General features: G+C 28.6%; 3 protein-coding genes across 3 annotated transcripts; 1 reads left to right on the forward strand and 2 right to left on the reverse strand.

Annotated features, from left to right (window-relative positions):
- Positions 1–1,798: 1,798 nt before the first annotated feature.
- On the reverse strand, positions 1,799–5,200 carry LOC101495669 (uncharacterized). The gene is made up of 3 exons (XM_004500508.4): positions 4,905–5,200; positions 4,728–4,817; positions 1,799–2,066 (listed from the first exon to the last, which is right to left on the reverse strand). Exons 1-3 carry the CDS (start codon positions 5,157–5,159, stop codon positions 1,986–1,988), a joined length of 426 nt encoding a protein of 141 aa, XP_004500565.1. The 5' UTR covers positions 5,160–5,200; the 3' UTR covers positions 1,799–1,985.
- A 2,082-nt stretch (positions 5,201–7,282) lies between these two features.
- Positions 7,283–9,915, reverse strand: LOC101496330 (transmembrane emp24 domain-containing protein p24delta3-like). Its single transcript, XM_004500510.4, has 4 exons — positions 9,605–9,915; positions 8,791–8,997; positions 8,593–8,669; positions 7,283–7,598 (listed from the first exon to the last, which is right to left on the reverse strand). Exons 1-4 carry the CDS (start codon positions 9,818–9,820, stop codon positions 7,454–7,456), a joined length of 645 nt encoding a protein of 214 aa, XP_004500567.1. The 5' UTR covers positions 9,821–9,915; the 3' UTR covers positions 7,283–7,453.
- A 7,126-nt stretch (positions 9,916–17,041) lies between these two features.
- Positions 17,042–18,085, forward strand: LOC101495993 (ethylene-responsive transcription factor ERF014). Its single transcript, XM_004500509.4, has one exon. The coding sequence runs from the start codon at positions 17,263–17,265 to the stop codon at positions 17,896–17,898; it is 636 nt and encodes a 211-aa protein (XP_004500566.1). The 5' UTR covers positions 17,042–17,262; the 3' UTR covers positions 17,899–18,085.
- The last annotated feature ends 4,385 nt before the right edge of the window (positions 18,086–22,470 follow it).

Genomic DNA, 22,470 nt, shown 5'->3' on the forward strand with positions numbered 1-22,470 from the left:
TTATGAGTTTTGTTTGAAAATTTTGATGAATTTTTGTAAAAAAAAGAATAACATTGTTAACATTTTAAAACATAAAAGATCAAATTGTATACTTAAAATTATAAAAAATAAAATAAAATAAAAAAAGGACTAAATTAGAAAGGAAAAAAAAAAGATAAATAACAGAAGTTTTATATAAAATTAAGTTACGGGACCGCAAAAGCAATTATGCAAAACAGGATAAAAAAAAAATAAAAATATTTATTTACTCATTCGAAATTGTTCAAAATATACACATGAAATAAAACTTGAGAATTTCAAGAAAATGATTTAGCAATTACAAATAAAATTTATCTCTAAATATAAAGATGTCAATAATACATATGTAAGATTGAAATTCCTGAAATAAATTTCATAATGAATATTTAAATATTAAATCATACAAAAAAAATGATAGTTTAAAATAATTAGACTAAGAAGACTTAAAAAAAATGATTCATATATTACTACTCATGGCTTACATGTAGAATGTATGACACAAATATTTGGGTTGTAATTCTTAGTAAAATTTGAATATAAAACTAACAAGTATTACTAATATCATTTTGTACTTGGTACAAGACAACAAGAAGAATAAGAAAAAAAAATAATCTAATTCTTTTTATACTTTCTCCCTACAAAATAATATCTTAGAATTCAAATAATAAGTAAAAAGATAAGTATTTTTAGAAAAGCTAAAATAAAATAAGAACATAAAATGATTTAGTTCTTTAGAAATTACCCAATTGTAACCTGTTTTTCTCTTACTTTTCTTCCCATGAAATGATGTTTCTATATACATATATAATTGTCTTGATTTGAATTCATTTGTAATCCTTAAAGGAAATTTGACATATAACATGTATAATTATTATTATTTCATTCATTTTTACAACATTAAAATAACATATAAAGAGAAGAAAATAATAAGCAATGACATAGGGAAATAAGAACGTAAAAACATCTAACCTTTTTAAGAACTATATCACATGTTTTCCTTGTATTTTTTCCCATAAAATGATTTTTCTACAAACAAGTATAACCATATCACATGAGTATAAGTTATGTTTGAGATATTAACTATACCAGAGTATATATGAGGTGATATATTATCATATTCATAACAATTTATTTCATCACTTTTATCTTTTAAGAAAAATAAAGATCATAAATACAAACCATACTCGTTGACTTTTTATCACTTTCACATGTAATACATCAAATCACAAATGGAAATCTCTCTATATATAATAAAAGTATCATGTGATCTTCCACATTTTTTTAATCAACTAATCTTTTGTTCAATGACAAATGTTACTACTTCTGGATCATATTCGAGTGTTATAAAAATATATTTATTTTCTCTTACTTTTCTTTGTTTCAAATTCTATTAAGATCAAATAGATCTCGTAGACTTTAATCATGGTCTAATTTTTCAATAACACAAGAAAACTCATTCTTTAAGCGATCCCCTTCAGGGATACTTTAACTACAAATCATTCTTCTTAACCACAAACCATTCTTTGAGTATTCTAACCTTAAAAAAACAGATAATGAGAGAGTAAGAGTTGTATTATGTTCTTCATCGTCAATCCTTTACACTATCATATGAGTCCTATTTATTGGACATACATCTTGTAACTTACAAGTACATGAGTGGTCAATCATAATGACTCATTAGCAATCCACTAATATTAAGGGTTCCACTAACATTAAGGATTAAGACTTTAACTCATGAAACTTGAAAGGAACATCTACTAAATATTCATAACAGTTTGCATAAAATCATAATCTCAACTTGAATTTCCAACGAAATATTATAACTCTTCATTGTTCACTCTAAATTAAATTCCTGAGTTTGAAGGAACTAAATCATTTAATTAAATATAAATTAAAAAATGGTGTTAATGATAAAGATATAGAACAAACATTTGTAATGCCTCAGGAGTCCTGAGCTTAAAAAGTCTTTATTGTTCCCTCAGCGCAGCAGCTATTTTTTTCTGCAGGAGCTCCACTCCTAAACGAGGAGACAATCGCGGTAAAGTTTCCTGGAAAACAGAACAATATCAACGTAAGTTACTGATTTTTTTCCTTCAATGTTGAGTGTTTAACTTTTCAACACTTAATAGGTGGTCATGAACATTATATATAAGAAATCCCAGCCATATGATATGAGCACCATAAACTCACATCTGAATTGTAAAGAAGGCCATGGAACAGCCAAATGGGGTAACAAGCCTCACAACTCACAAGATGCAAAAAAATGACCGAGCTACAAACAAGTTGTCAAACGCATAATCGGAGTCTTGAAACTAAACTGGGTGAACAGATTAGAATCAAACAGTTGGACGCCAAAACCATAAAACCAATAGGAATATAAAATTCTAATGATCTGGTTTGTTCTATACTCCATAAGCTACACCTCCATACATATGGCTGAATAATTTCAGAGCACCTTGAAAAGAGAAAGGCCTAAATTTATATGGTCCTTGGCCAGCATTTAACTAATTCCAACCCGTGTATGGACTTGGACTGCAATAAGCCAAATAGAAATCTTTTGTATAGATTGACACATCTAACCCAAATATGCAATGCAAACAGACAATAGTATGATCTTACAACTAAAATTTGATGCGTACATCATGAACAATTGAATATATGTGATGGGGACAAAGAAGGAATTGATGACGTGTCTAGTGGGACACATAGTGCACCTAAGGCATGGAGAGTGTATGTTAGAAAATCCAAAAAAGGTGAGCTGGCCCCATCATGTATATAGGGGAGAGAGGTTGGTAAGGAGGGATAACAAATTCTGTTAATTGTTAGTGGAGAGAAGATTCTCTCTTATTGGAGTGAGCATAGCTCTCAGGAGTAAAAGGAAGGCTTGTTTCCTTTGCTCAATTTCCCTTTATTATCAATAAAATACACTATCATATGTTGATTAATCTCTCATTAATTCTTACTGTCGCATTTATAAATTGAGGACCTATCAATATGGGTGCCATTAAATATTAATAAAATGTGGCTGATTACTGATTAGGTCTGCATACATTCTTTATTTGATACATAAATCATCAGAATTATAGAAGTCCCAAAAATTCCTCATCAGCAACAGTGCATATGGGTGGTCCGTAAACCATAATCTTTATCTATGAAATAAAAAGAACCCAAAAATCCAAGGGTGTTCAGTGCCATTTGCTGTTAAATTAACTCCTGAACAAAGCCTTAAAAATTAGCTAGGTCATGAACAAGCAGCAACCAATATACAGCACCTTGTGGCTTCAAAACTCCATTTTATTTAACCTCAGGTCAATTTAAACAAACACAAAATCTAGATGAAACCCTTCAATGGATGGATGATGCAGATTGCAGAATGGATGACATAGATGACTAGGTTACATTCAATTTCGATCAAAATCCCCTGATAATATGGGATTTCAAAATAAATTATGCCATCATGGCATGCAAACAGAGAAAAATGACAATTAGCCCAAGATTTCTTAATTTTTAAACTCAAAGTGAATAAAATTAGCTGTGGTGTTTATCTATAAGAACCCTAAGGAACCCCTACTTAAAACCCCTACTTACACTCTTCCAATGTAGAAGGTTCAGAGTCATATTGTTTCAATGCCTTTCCTAGCTTGTTTCACTTAGTCCAGTGATTACACATCCGCATGGTTAACATTTAAAAATAGCACTTAAAACCCACTTTCAAAAGTCAAAATGTAAGCCAAAATTAACCATGTCGCAACTGATACTTGGGAGAATACGACATCAGCATGCTCTGGCCCTCTGGCCAAAGATAGTGCATTTTCAGTCCTCCTTAGCCAAGCACTCAGTTTGACCCTTTTCTTTGGTCTTTGCAGCATTTACAGAGCCTTAGCCTTGTGCATAGTCTGTTCAGTCACTGGTCGATTTACACAGCGAAATTTAAAGACAAGACTCTCGAGTCTACATAAGAAAGAGTTTAAGTTTTGGAATTAAACAGATGATTCTCTAAATACACAACACTCCTTGCTTGCCGGATTACATATGATACATACTTCCAAAAAATTTGTTAGAATTTTCTTAGACGTTCTCAATATATTGGTCTTCTAACGTCAATTTCAAGGCTTCAAGTAATATGAAACTTAAGCAAGTAACTGAACTTTTTCTTACAATTGTCAAATTTATTGAGGAATTAAGTGTTTAACTGTCAATTTTTTATACTTGATCATTTAAAATTTCAGTTAGAGTTTGAGCTAGATAAGTGTTTATGTATAAACTATTTCTATAACAAAAGATTAAAAAAAGTCAAACTGTTTTTCTATAAGTTGTTCTTATAAGCTCTCTTGTGAAAATAAAATGAGAACAACTTTTGGGCATGTCATAAACAGTTTCCATGAACACTCTCAAACAGTCTCAAAAGTACCCTCAAATAAACTAATTCAAAGAAAACCTAGTTCTAATAATGTTATTCTAGATTATATCAAATTAATTCCATATGCCAACAACTCAGTAACTCCCTACAAAGTGGACTATGGTACCATGATCCCGTAGCACAATCACACACCATACGCAATAAATAAACTTCATAAATCAAAACATATAATAAAAAAAATGGCATGTAGCATTAGAACAACCAATCATAAGAGCAATATGACACATAAAAAAAAAAAACAGTATAAACTCTGACACAAAAATGAAGTACTCGGAGTGAAATGACAAACCTCGGTGCCATCAGAGAGAACTTTAGCCAACACAGGTATCTCATATTGATAAGCTTTTTCCCACTCAAGATTGCTCGTTATATCCCTTATCTGATAAATAAACAGAGCCAACATCAAATCAAAAACCTCAAATTCATACTCAAGTGAAAAATTTACGATAAGTAAAAAGAGATATGCCTGTAAATCGACGTTGCTAAGGGAATCAGGACCAGAGAGTAAGAATGCAGCATGAAGCTTTTCTTTGAGACCATCGCACAAACAGCAACCAGGCTTTGAGTAAAGGACGAGTTTTCTAGAAGAAGGTTTAGATGATGAAGAACAAAGGGCTTTGAATTTGAGAAATCTTTGAGTTTGTACACCACCACTGGTTAATACCGCCGAGGGTCTTGTTGATGCTACGGCTAACACTGCCACCGCACGTGCCACCGCCATTTTTCTTAGTTGAAGACACACGCAATCATACCCCGTCAAAATCTGTTAATTAAAAACCCAACCCAACCTCTTCAATGGACCGGAAAATGCTCGTTTCTTAAGCCCAATTGATTGTTTTGGAAAATGCTATTGCCACCTCCCAAATTTAATTTTATAATGAAAAGTGGTAATAACATTTCTTAATGTCTTTTATGATCTGTTTCGGAGTTTGGAGGAGGGGAGTAGAGGAAAACAGAGAATTTTCTAAAAAATTTTAGGATGGAAGGATTTGAAAAAAAAAAATTAATTGCAGTTTTAATTTCTTATTTTTATTAATTCATCAAATCGGTCCTTTTATTTTTAAATCTTTTTGGTGTTTCATTCTGATTTTTTAATTAAAAAATGACAATATGTCATGCTTTAAATAATGTGACATATAATACATAGGTAAAATGGTTAACACTCGTTAAATTACAACAAACCACTCTAAAAACATGACTTTCAACTTTATAAATTTTTATTTTTTTAATTTAATTAATGACATATGAATAATTAATACATTTAGATAGTTTTATAATAATGAAGGGAAAAGAATGGAGGGCATTGGAAAAGAAGTATTTTGGAAGGTTTATTTTTCTTCATAATATAATACAAAATTCTCCAAATTTTAAGAAATTCAAAATTTGTATTGATGGTTTGGAGGACTTTGGTAAACTCTTCAAATTCAATATATATTTTTATAATATTTCCAATATTATCTATTTCAATCACACTTTATTGATTCTTAGAAATATTTTATGACTTTTTTAATTTTGAAAAGAAAAACAAATCCTCTCTTTGCTCCCTCTAAAATTCTCCTCCCAAACAAGTCTTTAGTATTTGACTCTTGGTTTGCTCTTGAACTCTTCTTAGTTTGCACAACAATTCATATCATTAATTGGGATAAGTTATTTTTCCACCTCACGTATCTTAAAAAACAAAACATATTTTCAAACTGAAAAAAACTGTTTCTATATAGATCGAAGTGTAGTTTTGGACAGCATAAAAACCTTGTTTCATTAGATGTGTACTTCTAAATCGACCTTGAGAATAAAAAAAGAAACTCTCTTAGTTGGTTCAACTGTTTTTATGGTTGGACCGAAGCTCAAAAAATTTGGTAACTTTTAATGGTGTTCCTCTTACATGTTACTATCTTCAATTGTTATTATTAAAAATAAAAAATTAATTTTCTAGTTGTATGAAATACAGTTAAATATAATTAATTTTTTAGATTTCAAATAAAACATAAGTCAAATTTACAATGTTGTCTTTTTTTTAATATGAAACATTCAACTATATGTATTAAATAATTTTAAATTGAATGTAGAGTATATTACAAATAATAATATTAAATGATTTAAAGGTAGTAGCTAGCCACCAAGAATTAAAAACTTTTTTTTCCTAATAATTTTCACCACATTAGTATCTATATAACCATTTAAGAGTAGTTTCCTAACATGGTCGTTATAGTATCCTCTTTATTATTTTTAGATGAAACTTATGTGGGTTTTATTTTGTTTAGTGAGATCTATTTTTGAAGTGGGTGAGAACTATTTTCAATTTCACCAAATAAGAAAATACTAAAGAGGATGTGTGGTAGTATTTTTCAACCATCTAATAAATTATATGCATACATTTTTTAAAGAACTATGCTATGTTGTAAAACTCAATTTATATTTCATTAAATTTAATTTGAATACACTCTCAATGTGAAATATGCATCCAATTATGTGTTTTCAAATTATTTGAGTATGAAAAATCATGTGTTTATAAACTCATCCAGAGATGTAGAAATATATTGTTGACCATATATATAAAATATTTTACACTGACACTATATATAAATTAATCCCATATTTTGTGTATATAAATTAACCTCATATTTTACGTTGTATAAAATATTTTTTGCTAGTAATACTCAACTTACATTAACTGCCACTAATCTAAGAATTGAGTCACAAGAAACTATTTAAGGTTGACAAAAATCTGGCAATGCCAAACCTTATGCCTAATGAAAATCATATCTCCAACAACTTAGTATGCATTTATTTATGAGTATCTAAACCCACATTGCATAGGTATCAATTATCAAAGGAACAAATACGTGAGAGAGAAAAATTGTATCGGGTCATTAACATGTTCAAGGCACTCGGGAGTTTGGAAAACCAATACAAGCATATGCTTAGTATTTAGTATTTACATGATTGTATGCATTTGTACTCAATTTGTGTGTTTGTATCTAAGTTACAAACAAAGACAATAAGGGAAAATAAAATCTATATGAGTTTCTTCTTCCGAAAGTAGCTTCTCAGATACCACAGCTGCAACACCGAAACCAAAATGCAGACGCCGAGAGACATTATACTGAACCATGCAACTCTGCCATTTGTTGCTTCACTTACTTCTCTCATTTCCGCTTCCCTATACCAATGTCCATAAAATAATATGTTTTGAATTGTATTAATCAAACATAATGAATTATCTCAGTTATTTTGTGCTCATAATGTTTTCCAGCCCACCCATCATCATCGTTATTGATACTTAAGAAAGATTTCATTATGTATTAGATACACTAGTTAGATAGTTATATTAGTTAGTCACACTAGTGAATTAGTGTTAGAAACCAACTGTTATATTGTTGTTAAATGAATATTACAGTTATGCTCTCTGGATATTTGAGAGATCCAGAACTCTCCCAATGCCTTATAGGCTCCCAAATCAATACAAATGCCAAGATACCCTTTCTCTCAATCACCCCTTCTATTTATAAGCAACAATTCTTATTCTCCTAATTAACTTATTCCTATTCTAACTGCACATAGCAGTTACATATGGCAGTTATTATTAATAAAAACTGTCTACTAATAATTTAACTGCCTATTAATAATAATAATAATAATAAGTCTAACAATTAGCTACACAAGTTAGTTCTTCTCATTAGCCAATAAGCCTTATATAGCCCTTGATGTCATGGATTATCATTGTCAATACAATTTTCATATTATACTTTTCTCTCATCAATGACTTCTATCAAGAATAATAATATCCTGATCAAAGAAATCTGAAATCAAACATCGTTAGCGTGTAATCCAAAATTAGCTTAGTTGGTGGTTAGCAAGCTTATAAGTCAGTTAGCTTATAGGTCAGTGAGTCGGCTCATGAATCAGTTAGCTCAGCAGTTAGTTAGTTCATAAGCCTGCAGGGAGCTCATAAGTCAGTTAGTTATGAGCTGACTATGTTGCTTGCTAATAAAATTTTAGACCAACAAAATTTTGATAATACCATTCATCTTATCATTCTTTTCTCTACCAAAACCCTTCAATTACTCAATTCTCAAAACAAGTGTATAGTGTGTCTGAGTGCAGAGTGTAAGTGCAGTCCCAATAAACATCACATTGAGTATATGAGATTTTACCTATTCTTTAAATATAATAGATTCTCGTGGATGGCTTCCACAGCTCCTTCAAGTTTCCTTAGCTCAAGTTCAACTCCCTTAAACCATTGTTCAAAAGGAATATTTCATTAAACACTTACGTATAAACAAATCCCAATCCCATAGAGATATTACAATTACAAAGGGAACGATAGAGAATGAATGAAATTTATATATTACCTCTATCTTTTCTTTTTTTGCAACAGAGTCCCAATCTTTGGCAGAGATTCCAGTTTTCCAATCAAGGCTGATTGAGGAACCATCTAGATTTTTACCATCCATCCAAAAGCATGCCACATAGTTCCCACTCTCAGTAGAAGTAAATGCAAATTGACCTTGAGTAACATTTTCATTGTTGTGAAGATTATTTCCGTATGGAGATGTCACCTGGGGGAAAAGGGTAGGCATGTATTACACTAACTGTATTAGTTGAGTTAGTTATGCTAGGTATTAAGAATGTGTATCTCACTGACATGAGTTTGGACTTTGAATGAGTATTAAAAAGGGAGTTCAGGTTATTCAATTATTATCAAGTTTGCTATAAATTAGGTAAGGTATTAGTTGAGTTAGTTTTTCAATTATTATCAAGTTTGCTATAAATCCCTATTTTAGTCTATATGAATTTATAGTCTATATCAAAGTTTTCAGTTTGAGCTGGTCAATATGAACTTTCAGTCTATAGCGATATTTTACAGCATTCACTTTCATGAACAAGGAAGAAATTCGATCCTAAATTTACGAAGTACGACAAAGACAACTTTGGTCCTAGTTTTATCCCTATTTTCCTCATTATCAAATTTATAATCTAAAGCAGAAGATTCAAACTTTCAACAAAGAACTTATGTTTACTTAAGCCGAAAATTGCAATCAAGAGTTCAACGTTAGCAGTTAGCACGATAATCAATTGACCAAATTAAGTTCTACACACAAAAAATAATAATTGAATTTACTTAGCTATGTGAAATTGAGAAGAAGGAACAAGAATAAAATATACCTTGGCAGAAATAGTAGGAAGCGGGTGACCCTTGGTATCATCAGAAACAACATAGTAAGTAGCTAAAACGACGACGTGTGTTTGGATTTCCTCTGACACACACTTAGTTCCCGAACTGGGGATATTTAACCAAATGGCTTCGGTAAGAATGGTGAAGCATATCAACAAAATTAGAGTGATTCGGGTTCCTGAACTTAGGTTGAAGGCTTTTGCCATTGCCGAAGGAAACTCTAAAGCAAAGTGACTCAGATCTAACCCGGGGAGGAAAACTTGGTACAGGAGACCGGAAATACGAACTTGGTCTCTATAAGTAAATAAATATATAAAAACTCTAGAGAAATCAAGTTATAAGAAAAGTAAACTCTTTTTACTCTTTGATAGTCAATTAATAAATTTTTCATTGTCAATTAAATTAATTTTTGAATTTTATGAATAAATAAATATATAAATTGAAATAATATATAAATATTTTTTTTATATAATTTATTCATATTAATCTCACGTTAATGTTATCTTTTCGGAGGAAAATTTGTCAACGCAATTTTGTTATCTCATAGATAACTTCGTGAGTAATTGTAATTTTTCATGGATTAATTATGAACAAGTTTATGTATGAAAAATTTAAATTTCACTGGAAAAATAATTTATGTTGTGATGATATTGATATAAGATACGTGGAAGTTATCTAATATTCAATTAATATATCATATCATAATTTTTAAAGATAAAAATTTAAATATAAACTATTTTTATTATTATTTTATAATTTCAATTATATATTTACTAATTATCAAAATTCAAAAATTAATTTAATTGACATTTATAATTTAAATGATCAATATATCTATATGTTCTATTCTTTACTATTCACCAAAAGAATAATTATTAAACATAATCCATTATCTTACCTCGATTAATTTATATCGTTTTAACTTATTTTTTGTGTTGACTAATAGTATTTAATAACTGATATGATTAATGAGCGTCTTAAGTAAATTGATTAAGATTATATAAAAACGTATTTTAAAAATAACCGTATTTAATACACATTCTTTCATTGATTAAAAATTACATGAGTTTCATTATAATCTATATCATTTATTTAAATTTATGTGAATTTTAATTAGTAATAAAAGTAAAAAAATGCGTATAGTTAAAGTTCTAGTAGGTCAAACATTACGGTCTTCTTAACAAGTTCAGTACAAGTTTTCTTGTACCTCCAAAATAATTTAAACTTATTAGTAGTGTTGTGATTAGACATGTCAATTTGATAAATCTATTAATTATTAGAGGGTCAAAAACTTTATAGTTTAAAATGCTCCCAAAACCAAAAAGCTCTTAAAATTTTGTGGGCTAAAGTGGACTTGTGAACCCACTTTTTCAAAGAAAATAATCAAAACAATTTATAAAAAAAATTAGAAAACTTTTTTTTTTCTCAAGAAATAAATTCTTTTTATTTTACTTACAAAAATTTTCAAAAAAAAAATATTTTAGATTTTCTTGAGAAGTTTTTCCGATATTTTTTCAATAAAAATAAATATTAAAAAAGTTTATTAAAAAAAAAAACTCACTTAACAAAACATTGGGCATATGAGCCCTCAACCCCTTTATTTAAGCCCACAAAAATAATGAGATAATGGGTCGGGACCTAATATTTGAGGCTTAATATGAGAGTTTTAAAAGGGGTTTGAGACTTGGAGGCTTTATTGACAGTTCCAGTTGTGGTATGTTCATTTGTGAAGACAACGCAAAAAAAAAATTGAATATAATGAATTTTAGATTTATTTTTTAAAATCAAACTAAATTACATATCTAAATTTTAATCGTTATATTTTTATTGATATGATATATTGTATTTATATATTATTTATTGTTTTTATTTATTTTTTTAATAATACTTATCAATTTAATTTAATCTATTTTTTATTTTATATATTTCAAACATAGTCGATAATTGTTATTATATAATACTAGTGTGTAACCCGTCCGTTGTTCGAAAACAATTACAATTTTAATAAATAAATTGTTATATTAATTTATATATATCACTTCTCATAAGTTTTATTGACATTGACATTAAATACATCATTTTTTTGTGTTTTACATGTTTATGTGTGTCTCATTAAATAAAAATAAACAACTCAAAGTAAAAAAAAAATGAAAAATTAACTGTAAAATAAATTTCGTCTACATGTTTTTTCGAAATAAGAATCTTTAACTGCCAATTCTTCAAAAGCATCACTAGAACACCATCGATATTTGATGCCCTTATTTTTTTAATTCTCTAATTTTGTTTTTTTTCAAAAAAACTTACTATAAAACAATTTTTGTAACTTTACAGAAATAAAAACAAATGATTATTAAAAAATTAAATAATTAAATTCGATTAAATAAGAATTTTTAAAATAATTGACATAAACATATTAAGTAAATTAATAAATTTAAAGATAAGTAAATAGTTTAATAATAAATTTTTATTTTAATTACTCAACATAATATATAACTTATATAAAATGCATGACATTTAACAATTCATATAAATTTTGTTTATAAAGTGGTAAAAGGATATAGTATTACTCGTTGTAGCTTAAATATTAAAGAAAAATAATCTTCCTATTACAAAAAAAACAATTACAATACATATTAAAACAATGATTATTTTTAACATTGATTCTCTTTTCAACTTTTTTTTTTCTTTTCCTGTTTGAATCAAATAGACACTAATTATTGTTATAGTACTATTTTATTTATTTAAATTCATTCACGGCGAAGTTTCATATTTTTTTATGGATATTTATAGTAGAATTGATTTGATTCCCACACTCTCTATGTATATATATATCATCACACAAGTACATGGATTTTTCTTCATCGTCGCTCAACAAACTTCCAATTTTGATATATGTGATCACACTTCGCCCATACCTCTCACACCCTAACAATCTGCTGAAAATTCTCACTCGTACCCCAATTGTAATGTGTAATTAATTATTGATTTTGAAAACTAAAATAAAAATGCAACAACCCTTTATCTGAATGATCTAGTCTCAACTTTAGAACCTAGATAGCCTCAAATGCTGCAAGCAGGACACTAGCTGGCTGGCCTCTTGGGATATTTGAGGTTATATATGGTGTGGCGCATGCTATTTGTGCTAAGTGCTATTCATTCAAGTTGGCCCTACAAGGCTACAATATTTTCCAATTGATGCATTATTTATTTGTTGTTTTCATAGGGATCTTCTCCTTGTCTAAGGGGTACGGATGGTCCTACGATTGGTACGGGCCAGTTAGGACACACCAAAGTCCAGATGTGGTACATTATAAAAAATGGCTCAAGCATACGTACATGCACCTACATTTATGGTCAAGTTAGTTTCGGAACATGATGCGTTATTTCGATATCTTTGGTAGATGAATTAATAAATAAATTGGTTGTCGAAATTTTAAAGTTGGTCAAACTAATGTTTATATTTTGTGAATTGATACATATATTTTTAGAATAATTTTAAAATAATTTTTTAAGATATTTACCGTTAAAAATTATGATATAACATGTTAATTAAATGTGTGATTAATTTACGTTAATCATATAATAATTTGTTTATAAAATTTAGATTTTTATAGGTTAGTTTGTTAGATAATTAATATATGATCAATTATAAATATTGATAAATTTATCTATGAGATAGTCAAATTTTATAGGTAAATTAATTTGATTGATAAGATAACGTTGATATAAAATTAATATGAAGAAATCACACATTTAATTAGGGTGTTGCGTCATAATTTTTCATATGAAAAAAGTTATCATAAAAATTATTTTGATTAACATTTTACAATTTCATATATGTATTGTCAATTTACAAAATTAAAAAACTAATTTGATCACGAATATAATTTTAAAGACTAATTTATTTATTCAATCGTTTGAAATTTCACGTATGAATAATATAAAAAAATTATAATAATAAAGGGAAAATGTGTGTTGGGTAATGCTAGTCTAGTAGGCCTAAAATAATTCATTTGTCTAAAGTTTACTTAAATTAATCCAATATGTCTAAAGTTTGTTTTTACTGTTTAGTAGATTTATAAAGCCTAACAAACTTTATAGTACAACTTTTTTAGTCAAATAGATTTCTTTAGTTGTTTTAATCTTGCATATAAGCCTATTAAAAAAAGTCTATTATGATACATGTTTGATGTAAACTAAACTAGAAATAAACTCTTGTCACTTGATCTTGACGTATTTCCAACCTTACATGATGCATAAAAAGTACGAGTAGTATGTAACAAGAGAAGAAAAACCAACTTCTAGAAGGTACAACTAATATTATTTTTTTGAAGTACGAAACACATTTGCAAGTGAAGTTTCATTCCAACATCCAAGAACCAGAGCCTACCTCTCAAGATATCTGATCACAAAATACTACACCAAATATTTGAATGTAGCAACAACATGTGGAAATCATTTAATATAATATGAAATTGCAATGCCTTAGTTGCCACTTTAATATTAAAACAATTATGAAGTTCATTTCATACTGTTAATTAATTTAAAAAATGGCCATGTGTTCATGAAGAGAAAATGTCTTGAAATTTGATCTATATATGTAATTGTGTTTATATTAGTAACAGCAGCGGAAAGGGAAAGGAAAGAGAGGACTTGTACGGATTGACGACAGTACTGTTCTCTCCACCCTGCATTGCTAGTTTCATTTTACGCATGCTCTGGCATCGCCCAGCATGTGAACTGTGAAAAAAATATACAATGTTTTATTTTTTTAAATTTGTTGGTATCCACAAAAAAGGTGGAATCGATATTCATAAATCAATATTAATTTAAATTTAAATTATTTAAAAATAAATTAAATACAAAAAAGAGACATAACTTCAAATAGTTGATTGTTAGTACTATACCCAACAAAATTTTGGTAAAATGAGTTGTCACTAATTTTTTTTTTCAAAACAAAAAATAGGGCTTTGTGATGTACGATTCAAAACCTTGCTACAAGTAACAAAAAATGCTTCTTTCATATTTGTAACTTGTGTATATTTATTTCGTTTTTTATTAGACTCATTTAAATTAACTACTCATTTTAGAGAATAAAAATAACTAATATTAATTATTGATAAATAAATTAATATTATTATTATATACACATGTATGATCAATTATATGTAGTTATAATATTAATTAATAATTTATTTATTTATTTTATCAACTTTTTACTTTAGAGAAGTCATATTATTTGGTTTTATAGTTCTCACATGGATTAGTAATAAAAGATAATAAGATTAAAATTTTGTCTACATTAATATCATATAGGAGAAAATGTAAAAAAAAAAAAACGATTCTTTTAAGAGTACTACTATTTATTATGAATGATTTATACAAAAAAAAAAAAAGAATGATGTTTAAAAATAGGATATTTGACTAATCAAGTTTTGACTAATGCCATATATGAGATAATAAATAATTATTACGCGTAAATGTGACATGTTAAAAAAAAAATTATTTAAATGCAAATAAGAATAATATAATCAAATTGATTTTAGGATAGGACATTCTCCGTCCATATTTTGAGATTAACAAGAAAGTGAAAAACACACTAACCATACATGTAAACATTTCAAAGTCAATGAGCAATTATCAAATAAAAATTTTAATCCTAACAATCAAATTAATTTATTTCACATGTACTTAGTCATTGATTAAGACTAATGCAAGTTATGTAGTCTTTAACATGACCAATCTAACCGAGTGTTGACAAACCATATGTGAGATTGAAATGATGTTGATTTCTATGAGAGTCTTTATAAACCCCTTAATCAAACTACTGTACCAACTCAACAAATCATTTTCAAACATTTCAACAAACATATAAAGTAAAGACTTGAAATAAATAAAATGACGCATCGAAACGAAAAATCAAAATGTTGCACTAAGATGATAAATAAAATAATAAAAACAACTAAGTATACGTGTGAAAATCACATTTTTAAATAAAATGAGATAAAAATAAGGGATTATTTATGCATTATTCTCTTTTTTATATATATTCTTTGTAACAAATAGGAATGCTCTTTTTTTGTGTCTTAATCTTTTAAATTTCAAATAAAATGAATCTTGCTAATCACGAGTTCGATAGAGAGATAATCAAGAATTATTTAACTCATAATTTAAATTTGTATTATTCAAAAAAAGTTATTATTAACAAAAATTTATTAATTAATCACTTTAACATATTTATATGTTAATGACTGGTAAAATGTTAGAAGCAAAGTTTGAACTTTTAGCGTTCTACATATAATTATTTGGGTGTTTCAATCAAAATCACGGTAAATTAGAAAGAAAAATAGGATTAAAAGAGATATGTAAAAATAGGAGTTAATTTATCGGATAGCATTACTAAAAAAAGGTATGAAAGGAGTGGAAAAGTCAAGTAAGTGCGTAGTTTAGAGAGAGAAAAGGAAGAATGAAAGGAGGCCCCATGACGCGGTTTTGCAGATAAATACAGAGAAGCAACAGCTGTGTGTGTGTGATTTGCATATGCAAAACAAATGGGTTCATACTTCACCTGCGCGTGTGGAGTTTTGTGTCTCCATACATACAATACTAACAACTTAGAATCCTATGTCTCTATCTTTCACTCATCTCTCCCATACCTATATCCATCTCCCTTCACAAGCGAATAAGAGAAGATTATAGTTTAAAGGGTATGTTGGGACTTGGGACTTAGGACGCGGTTTAAAATAAATAATTTTATGGTGCATTTGTAAAATTATATATTAAAAATATAACAATAATTTAATATAAAAATCCCGTAAAATAAAAATCTATTTCAAAAAAAATTATTAAGAAAATATTTATTATTTTGAAAAATGTTACGGTATTTGAAAAATAAATTCTTTTATTTTTTGAATTAATTTTATTTTAACTTTTGAAAGATTTGTGCAATGTTTTTCATCATTTATAATGCCAGTTTTTTTAAAGTAAAGATAACAAATTTTTAGATTAATTATTACTAAAAAAAATGTCACATCGAATCAGCTCTTTAAAATATTATTGTTATTATGTATGTGTCGATTTTCAAAGATTTATTGGATGAATTATAAAATATATATATATATATATATATATATATATATATATATATTTGTGTAACATCAACTTATTTCATAAGGTGTATTTTGTTTTTATTTGTAGTGGGTTCTACTAGTTTATTATTGAGCTAAATATTATTACATTTTACCCATAAAAGAAAGGAAGCTTCACAAAGAAAGGACAGAAATTCATTTTAAGAAAAATAAGTTACGAAATCTCAATTAAAAAAAAAAAACTAAAAAACTAAACAATCTGGCATCATTGTCCTATCTTGACCACTGAAGATTTTGCTACCTTGTGAGGCAAGCCTCCACATCTCTCTACTTATCTATATATACAAACTCTCTCCCCACATTCAACTCCGATCTCATTCTTTTCTCCACTCTCACAACACCAACAAGTTATTGAACCAAAAACTAAAAGAGACAACCTTTTTTACCTCAAAAAAATAGTTACTCTTCAAACATTACTTGTTCACTCCAACATTGTTTTGTCTATTCAGATTCAGCTCTTTTCGCTTCGATTCGTTAATTTATCATTAAAACTCTGTATCATGGTTAAGTTAGAGAGCAAGAAAGTAAAAAAAGAACAATTATCAAAGCCAATATCAGATAGCAAGAAAAAGTACAAAGGAGTGAGAATGAGGAGTTGGGGTTCATGGGTATCAGAGATTAGAGCACCAAATCAAAAAACAAGAATATGGTTAGGTTCTTATTCAACTCCAGAAGCAGCAGCTAGAGCTTATGATGCTGCACTTATCTGTCTTAAAGGTTCATCAGCAACAAATCTCAATTTCCCTTTAACTTGTTCACATTACAACATTCCTCAAGATACTAATAATGTTACTGTCATGTCTCCCAAATCAATTCAAAGAGTTGCTGCAGCTGCTGCAAATAGTTTCATTGATAATAATGTCAATGTCAACAACATTAATACTCCTTCATCATCAATGGCTTCCTCTCCTTCCGATCAAATCGATGATGATGTTTCGCTCATGTCGTCTTTTGATCAAGCTAATGAATCAATGGCTATGATGGAATTGGAAAGTTGGTATGGTTTAGAAGGTTTACAATCTCCTAAATATATTGATCAAATGTTGCTAAATGCTTCTTTCTTTGATGTTGATTCGTCGCTTCTGCTTGATGATCTGTATGAAGAAAGTGAAATTCGTTTGTGGAACTTCTGCTGAAGAAACTCAAATCTTATTTTCTCAAAATTATTAAATTCAATTTCAATTGGTTTGTCTTCAGTGAAACAACCTGAAGATATTACTGATTTTGACCGAGTTCAAATTTGTATTCTTTTGGTACATAGTGAATGTTAGATGAAATTCGTATTAATTACAGACATAAGAGAATTTTTTCTCTAATTTTCTACATATTTGAAATTATGCATCGAAGGGAAAAAAATACATTTAGTCATCAATATCGTTGGTCATAAGTAAATAATACGTAATTTCTTTCACGATTTTTAAAATGTAAAGTTTTGGAAAAATTCAAGTCTATAAAATTAATTAGAGAAATTTAAAACTCTATAAAAAATTATAAAATGCAATGTATTTCATTATATAAGTCGATTTTATTACGATTGATTAGACTCAATATACTGATATTGTTAAGTTGGATTTTGACAATTATAGTAGAATGTAACATTTATATCTACCTACCAAAACCACTATACTAGTGTGAGGCAATATAGTGAGAAATATCCAAAGTAATAAGAATAGGGAAGGCCTTTAATGCATGGAAAGTCATAAAAGATGCTTATTTCCCATTCACATAGAATAAAAAACCCCTTTATTTGTGCCTAAAAAAAAAAAAAAACCTTGTTCCCTTAATTTTATTATCTCACGCATTTTTTATTTATACCCTTAAATCTCTTCTCCCTCATTTATTTCACCGTGAACTATCTCTAAAAGTGAAGATTTAACTTGACCATGTGTCCATGTGTCACATGAGAGGATCTAGTTTCATAAGCAGAGCATGTGGTAGTAGTAACATGAAAACCATTGATAGTGTGTCTTTAACAAAAAGAACAAAGAGTGTTTTCTTGTTTTGATGTAGAAGTTTGGTATTTCACGCCTTTTCTTATTTTAAAACTTAGGGGAAAACATCAATGGGTTAATTTCAAACTTATGTGCAAAAATGGATTGGATAGTAAAGGGAATGTTTGGTTTTTATTTCCTGTTTTCACTCTCAGTTACAAATTCTCCACTTCTTTTTTGTTTTCAATCTGATTTATGTTTTCAAATATTTGTATAAGAATAGGCAAAAACAAATTTTGTTTTAAGTTGGTGAAGGCAAAAAATAATATAATTAAATATCAAAGAAAATTTGTAGACAATATTGTTGATGTAATCAATTTCCATTCTTGTGGGTTTCATGGTGATATAACGTGCACATTGATCAGAACATTATATGCATGATCCTATTCTTTACAAAGTAAGAATTAAATAATGCTTTGTACAAAAAAAGAATTAAAGAATGATAGCCAAACTTTGACACTTTTTAGCCAACTTTGGAACATGATCATGTGTCCAAAGTCCAAAACCATATAGGATTATGGCGATTAGTAGGCTTGACCTATCCTTTGGTGAAATGTGAGAAGGCATGGGATGCCATTCTCCCTCTGCTTTATATGTAAATATATTCTTGGGCCTACATCGCATTATCAATTTAATTTAGGTTACTCTCAATTTTATGCACATGAAAATGGTATAACTAAATGACAATGTAAAAATATATAAAAAACAAAAACAATGTAAATGTTGCATTTTGATTTTTGAGACACGTCATGTGAGGCCCTAGAGAATTCAGCGATACCACAATTATTAGGGTCGTGATTACATAATTAGTATCTGATTTGATATGATTCAATGACATTATGCATAGTGATTATTTAATGTGGCAAAGAATATAATTAATTGGCCACCAAAAAGAAAGGCAGTGGCAGGGAGGTCGATATCCAACATTAAGCATGAGACTAATGTTCTTTGCTTGGACTTATTTAGACATAATTTAGTGGAAATGTCGTTAATCATATTATATAGGGGTTGATTTCAATCAAGGAAATGTTGTTTGTTTGATTAGGGTCACGCGGCGGCCAGCTTTCCAACGGCGCGAGCAAATGAAAGCAAGTTATATATGAATGAATTGATTTTACCGAAAGGGATCTCAACAACGACAGTGTACTTTCGTTCACACTACACACTTGGTCTAAAACGTGTGACAGTTTTAAATTTTGAATATAGATTATCTGCTTTGTACTATTCTACCGGTACCAACCTGCCCAAGAGCAGCTGGGAAAACTCGACCCAGTATCACAGCTGACAGCTGTGTAAATAAATTTGGCTATAATTAGTAAATTTAAATATATCTTTAATGTTTGTAGTTATAATATTTTTATTTATTTTGATATTTATAAAATTTTATTATGTTTTTATAAATATAATTTTATTTTAAAATAGTTATTTAGTTTCTAAATATAGTTAAAATATAATTTTTTTTAACATAAAAAATAAACCTCCAATATAATTAAAACATAATTTTTTTAACGTAAAATTAACTCTCAAATGTTTAAGTCTTCATTTTCCCTAAAACACATCCTAAACTGCAAGCGGTGCCCTTCTTCTTCGTCATTTTCATCGACGATGACCTTGTCATATCTTATCGGCGGCAATCGATGGCGGTCACAAACCCGTGCTTGTGTGCCTGTATTTTATTCTTTTGTGAAGGTGATAAACAACTAGTGTTTGAGCACTCGTGTCTGCTTGTTAAGGTAATGTTATTGGGCCACTCATATTTGTTTCTACTATTATGGGAGCAACATGTGACTTTATTGTTGTTTTTGTTTATTCTACTATTGTTTTCAATTTTTGTGTTTGTGGTAACCAATACGTGCATTTCCTATTATTTTTTATTATTCGAATGTTATTACTTTTAGTGGGGACAAAATATTTGTCATCTTGACATGTGAGTTTTTTTACTTTACAAGATAAACTTTTCTATTTGTTTTCACCTATGAGGATACGTTTTGTGAGGGATTGAGTTTTGTATTACATAGAGGTAGTGAACATGTGGTTCATGGGATTGATGTCGATAAATGGAACTACATGAGATTGATGTCGATAAATGAAGTTATTTTTAAGTTATTGGTATTTTGAAGACTTAAGTTATAATAACTCAAAGTATATGTTATGGTGGAAAAATGACGAAGATGATAATTTTGAAAGAATAGTGGATGATAGATATGTATATGAGGTTGGTGAACATGTTATGAAAATGAATTGCAAAGCTCATTTATGTTGAGCATTTGGTAAAAGGGTTAGTTGCGTTAAAACCAATATTAGAGTTTGAGTAGTTTTATGGAGGTTAAATGGTGTTAGTGACAATGACAACAATGACAATGAAGCTGATATTGTTAAATTTAAAGATATTGATGATGAGAGAATAATTAGTTTGGATGATGGTTTTGGTGTTGATAATAAAATACATGGTCGCTCTATTGGACCAAATAATGTTGAAATCCATAGTTTAAACCATGGTAAACCATATATAATGAAGACTACTGCAAATAGGTCCACTTCGAAGAATACAACTAAGAACATAGAGATTGTTCCCGTGTTAGACAATTATAATTCTGATATTGAAATGAAATATGTTTATGAAGAGCTAGATAGTAGTGACCTTGATTCAAATTCAAACAAAGAAAATGAACCAAAGTATGATTAGTTTAGGGTGGAAGAGCTTGACAATAATTACAAGTTCAAATTGGAACTAGAGTTTAAATCACTTGCTGAGAACCTCCACAAGTTCAAGATGATTTTGATCTTGAATTTGAGGCTTTGGTCGATGCCTCTGAGGCTTCTCAACCCAATTTTTCTGCTAAAGCTCCATCATCTTCATCTATTTTTGTTGTTGCTTCTGCATTTGTTGTTGTGTCTGCATCTACTACTACTTTTGTTGTCGCTACTAAACTAGTTGAGGTAAATTGTGCAATATATGTAATCATTAGTAAAATGTGTAATTATGTAATGTTAAATAATTCTACAATGATTATGTATATATGTAGTCATGAAAATAAGAAACTGATATGGTGTTAGTGTATGTTTTTAATGAAATTGATTTGTATGATAAATAACTCTGTATAGCCTATGCATGTCTGTATGATTTTCATTTTCCTAAAAAATATTAGAAATTTTTTCTTCTACGCAATTAATAGTTGCTTTGACTAGTTACTCGTGTTGTTTGTATGATTACAATTTTGTGCCTGTTGTTGATTTTGCAGAAAGCAGAGAAACTAAAACCAAAAATTGTCAGAAAATTAGGTGTCAAAAATTGATGAGAAAATTAGGTGTACAATAGTCCTTAAAGTGATTCTAGAAGTTTCATACTAATAGATGATGATGATCATCATCATCGAGCAAGTCTATTAATAGTTGGTGATGTAGGAAGCTCACAGTCTATTTTGCATGATCCTAAACTTGAAGGTTGTTTGGATAATTAAGAAGTTCAGATGAGATTTGAAGGAGGATGACTTAGTGGCCATTTTGAAGTTGTTATTTTGTATTTTGGATGACTCATGATGATTTGTTTTTCGGTTGATGTATGAAACCTAAATGTTTATGTAATTTAATTATGAATGACAGTTGTCTATTTTGGTTAAAACAAAATACTTATATGTATTTTGGTATGAGTGACAATTGTTTATTTTGATTAAATAAATTCATTTTGTTAATCATTTTTAATGGTTAGTTTTTCAA

Source organism: Cicer arietinum, chromosome 5, assembly GCF_000331145.2.
Source record: "Cicer arietinum cultivar CDC Frontier isolate Library 1 chromosome 5, Cicar.CDCFrontier_v2.0, whole genome shotgun sequence".
Classification (NCBI taxonomy): domain Eukaryota; kingdom Viridiplantae; phylum Streptophyta; class Magnoliopsida; order Fabales; family Fabaceae; genus Cicer; species Cicer arietinum.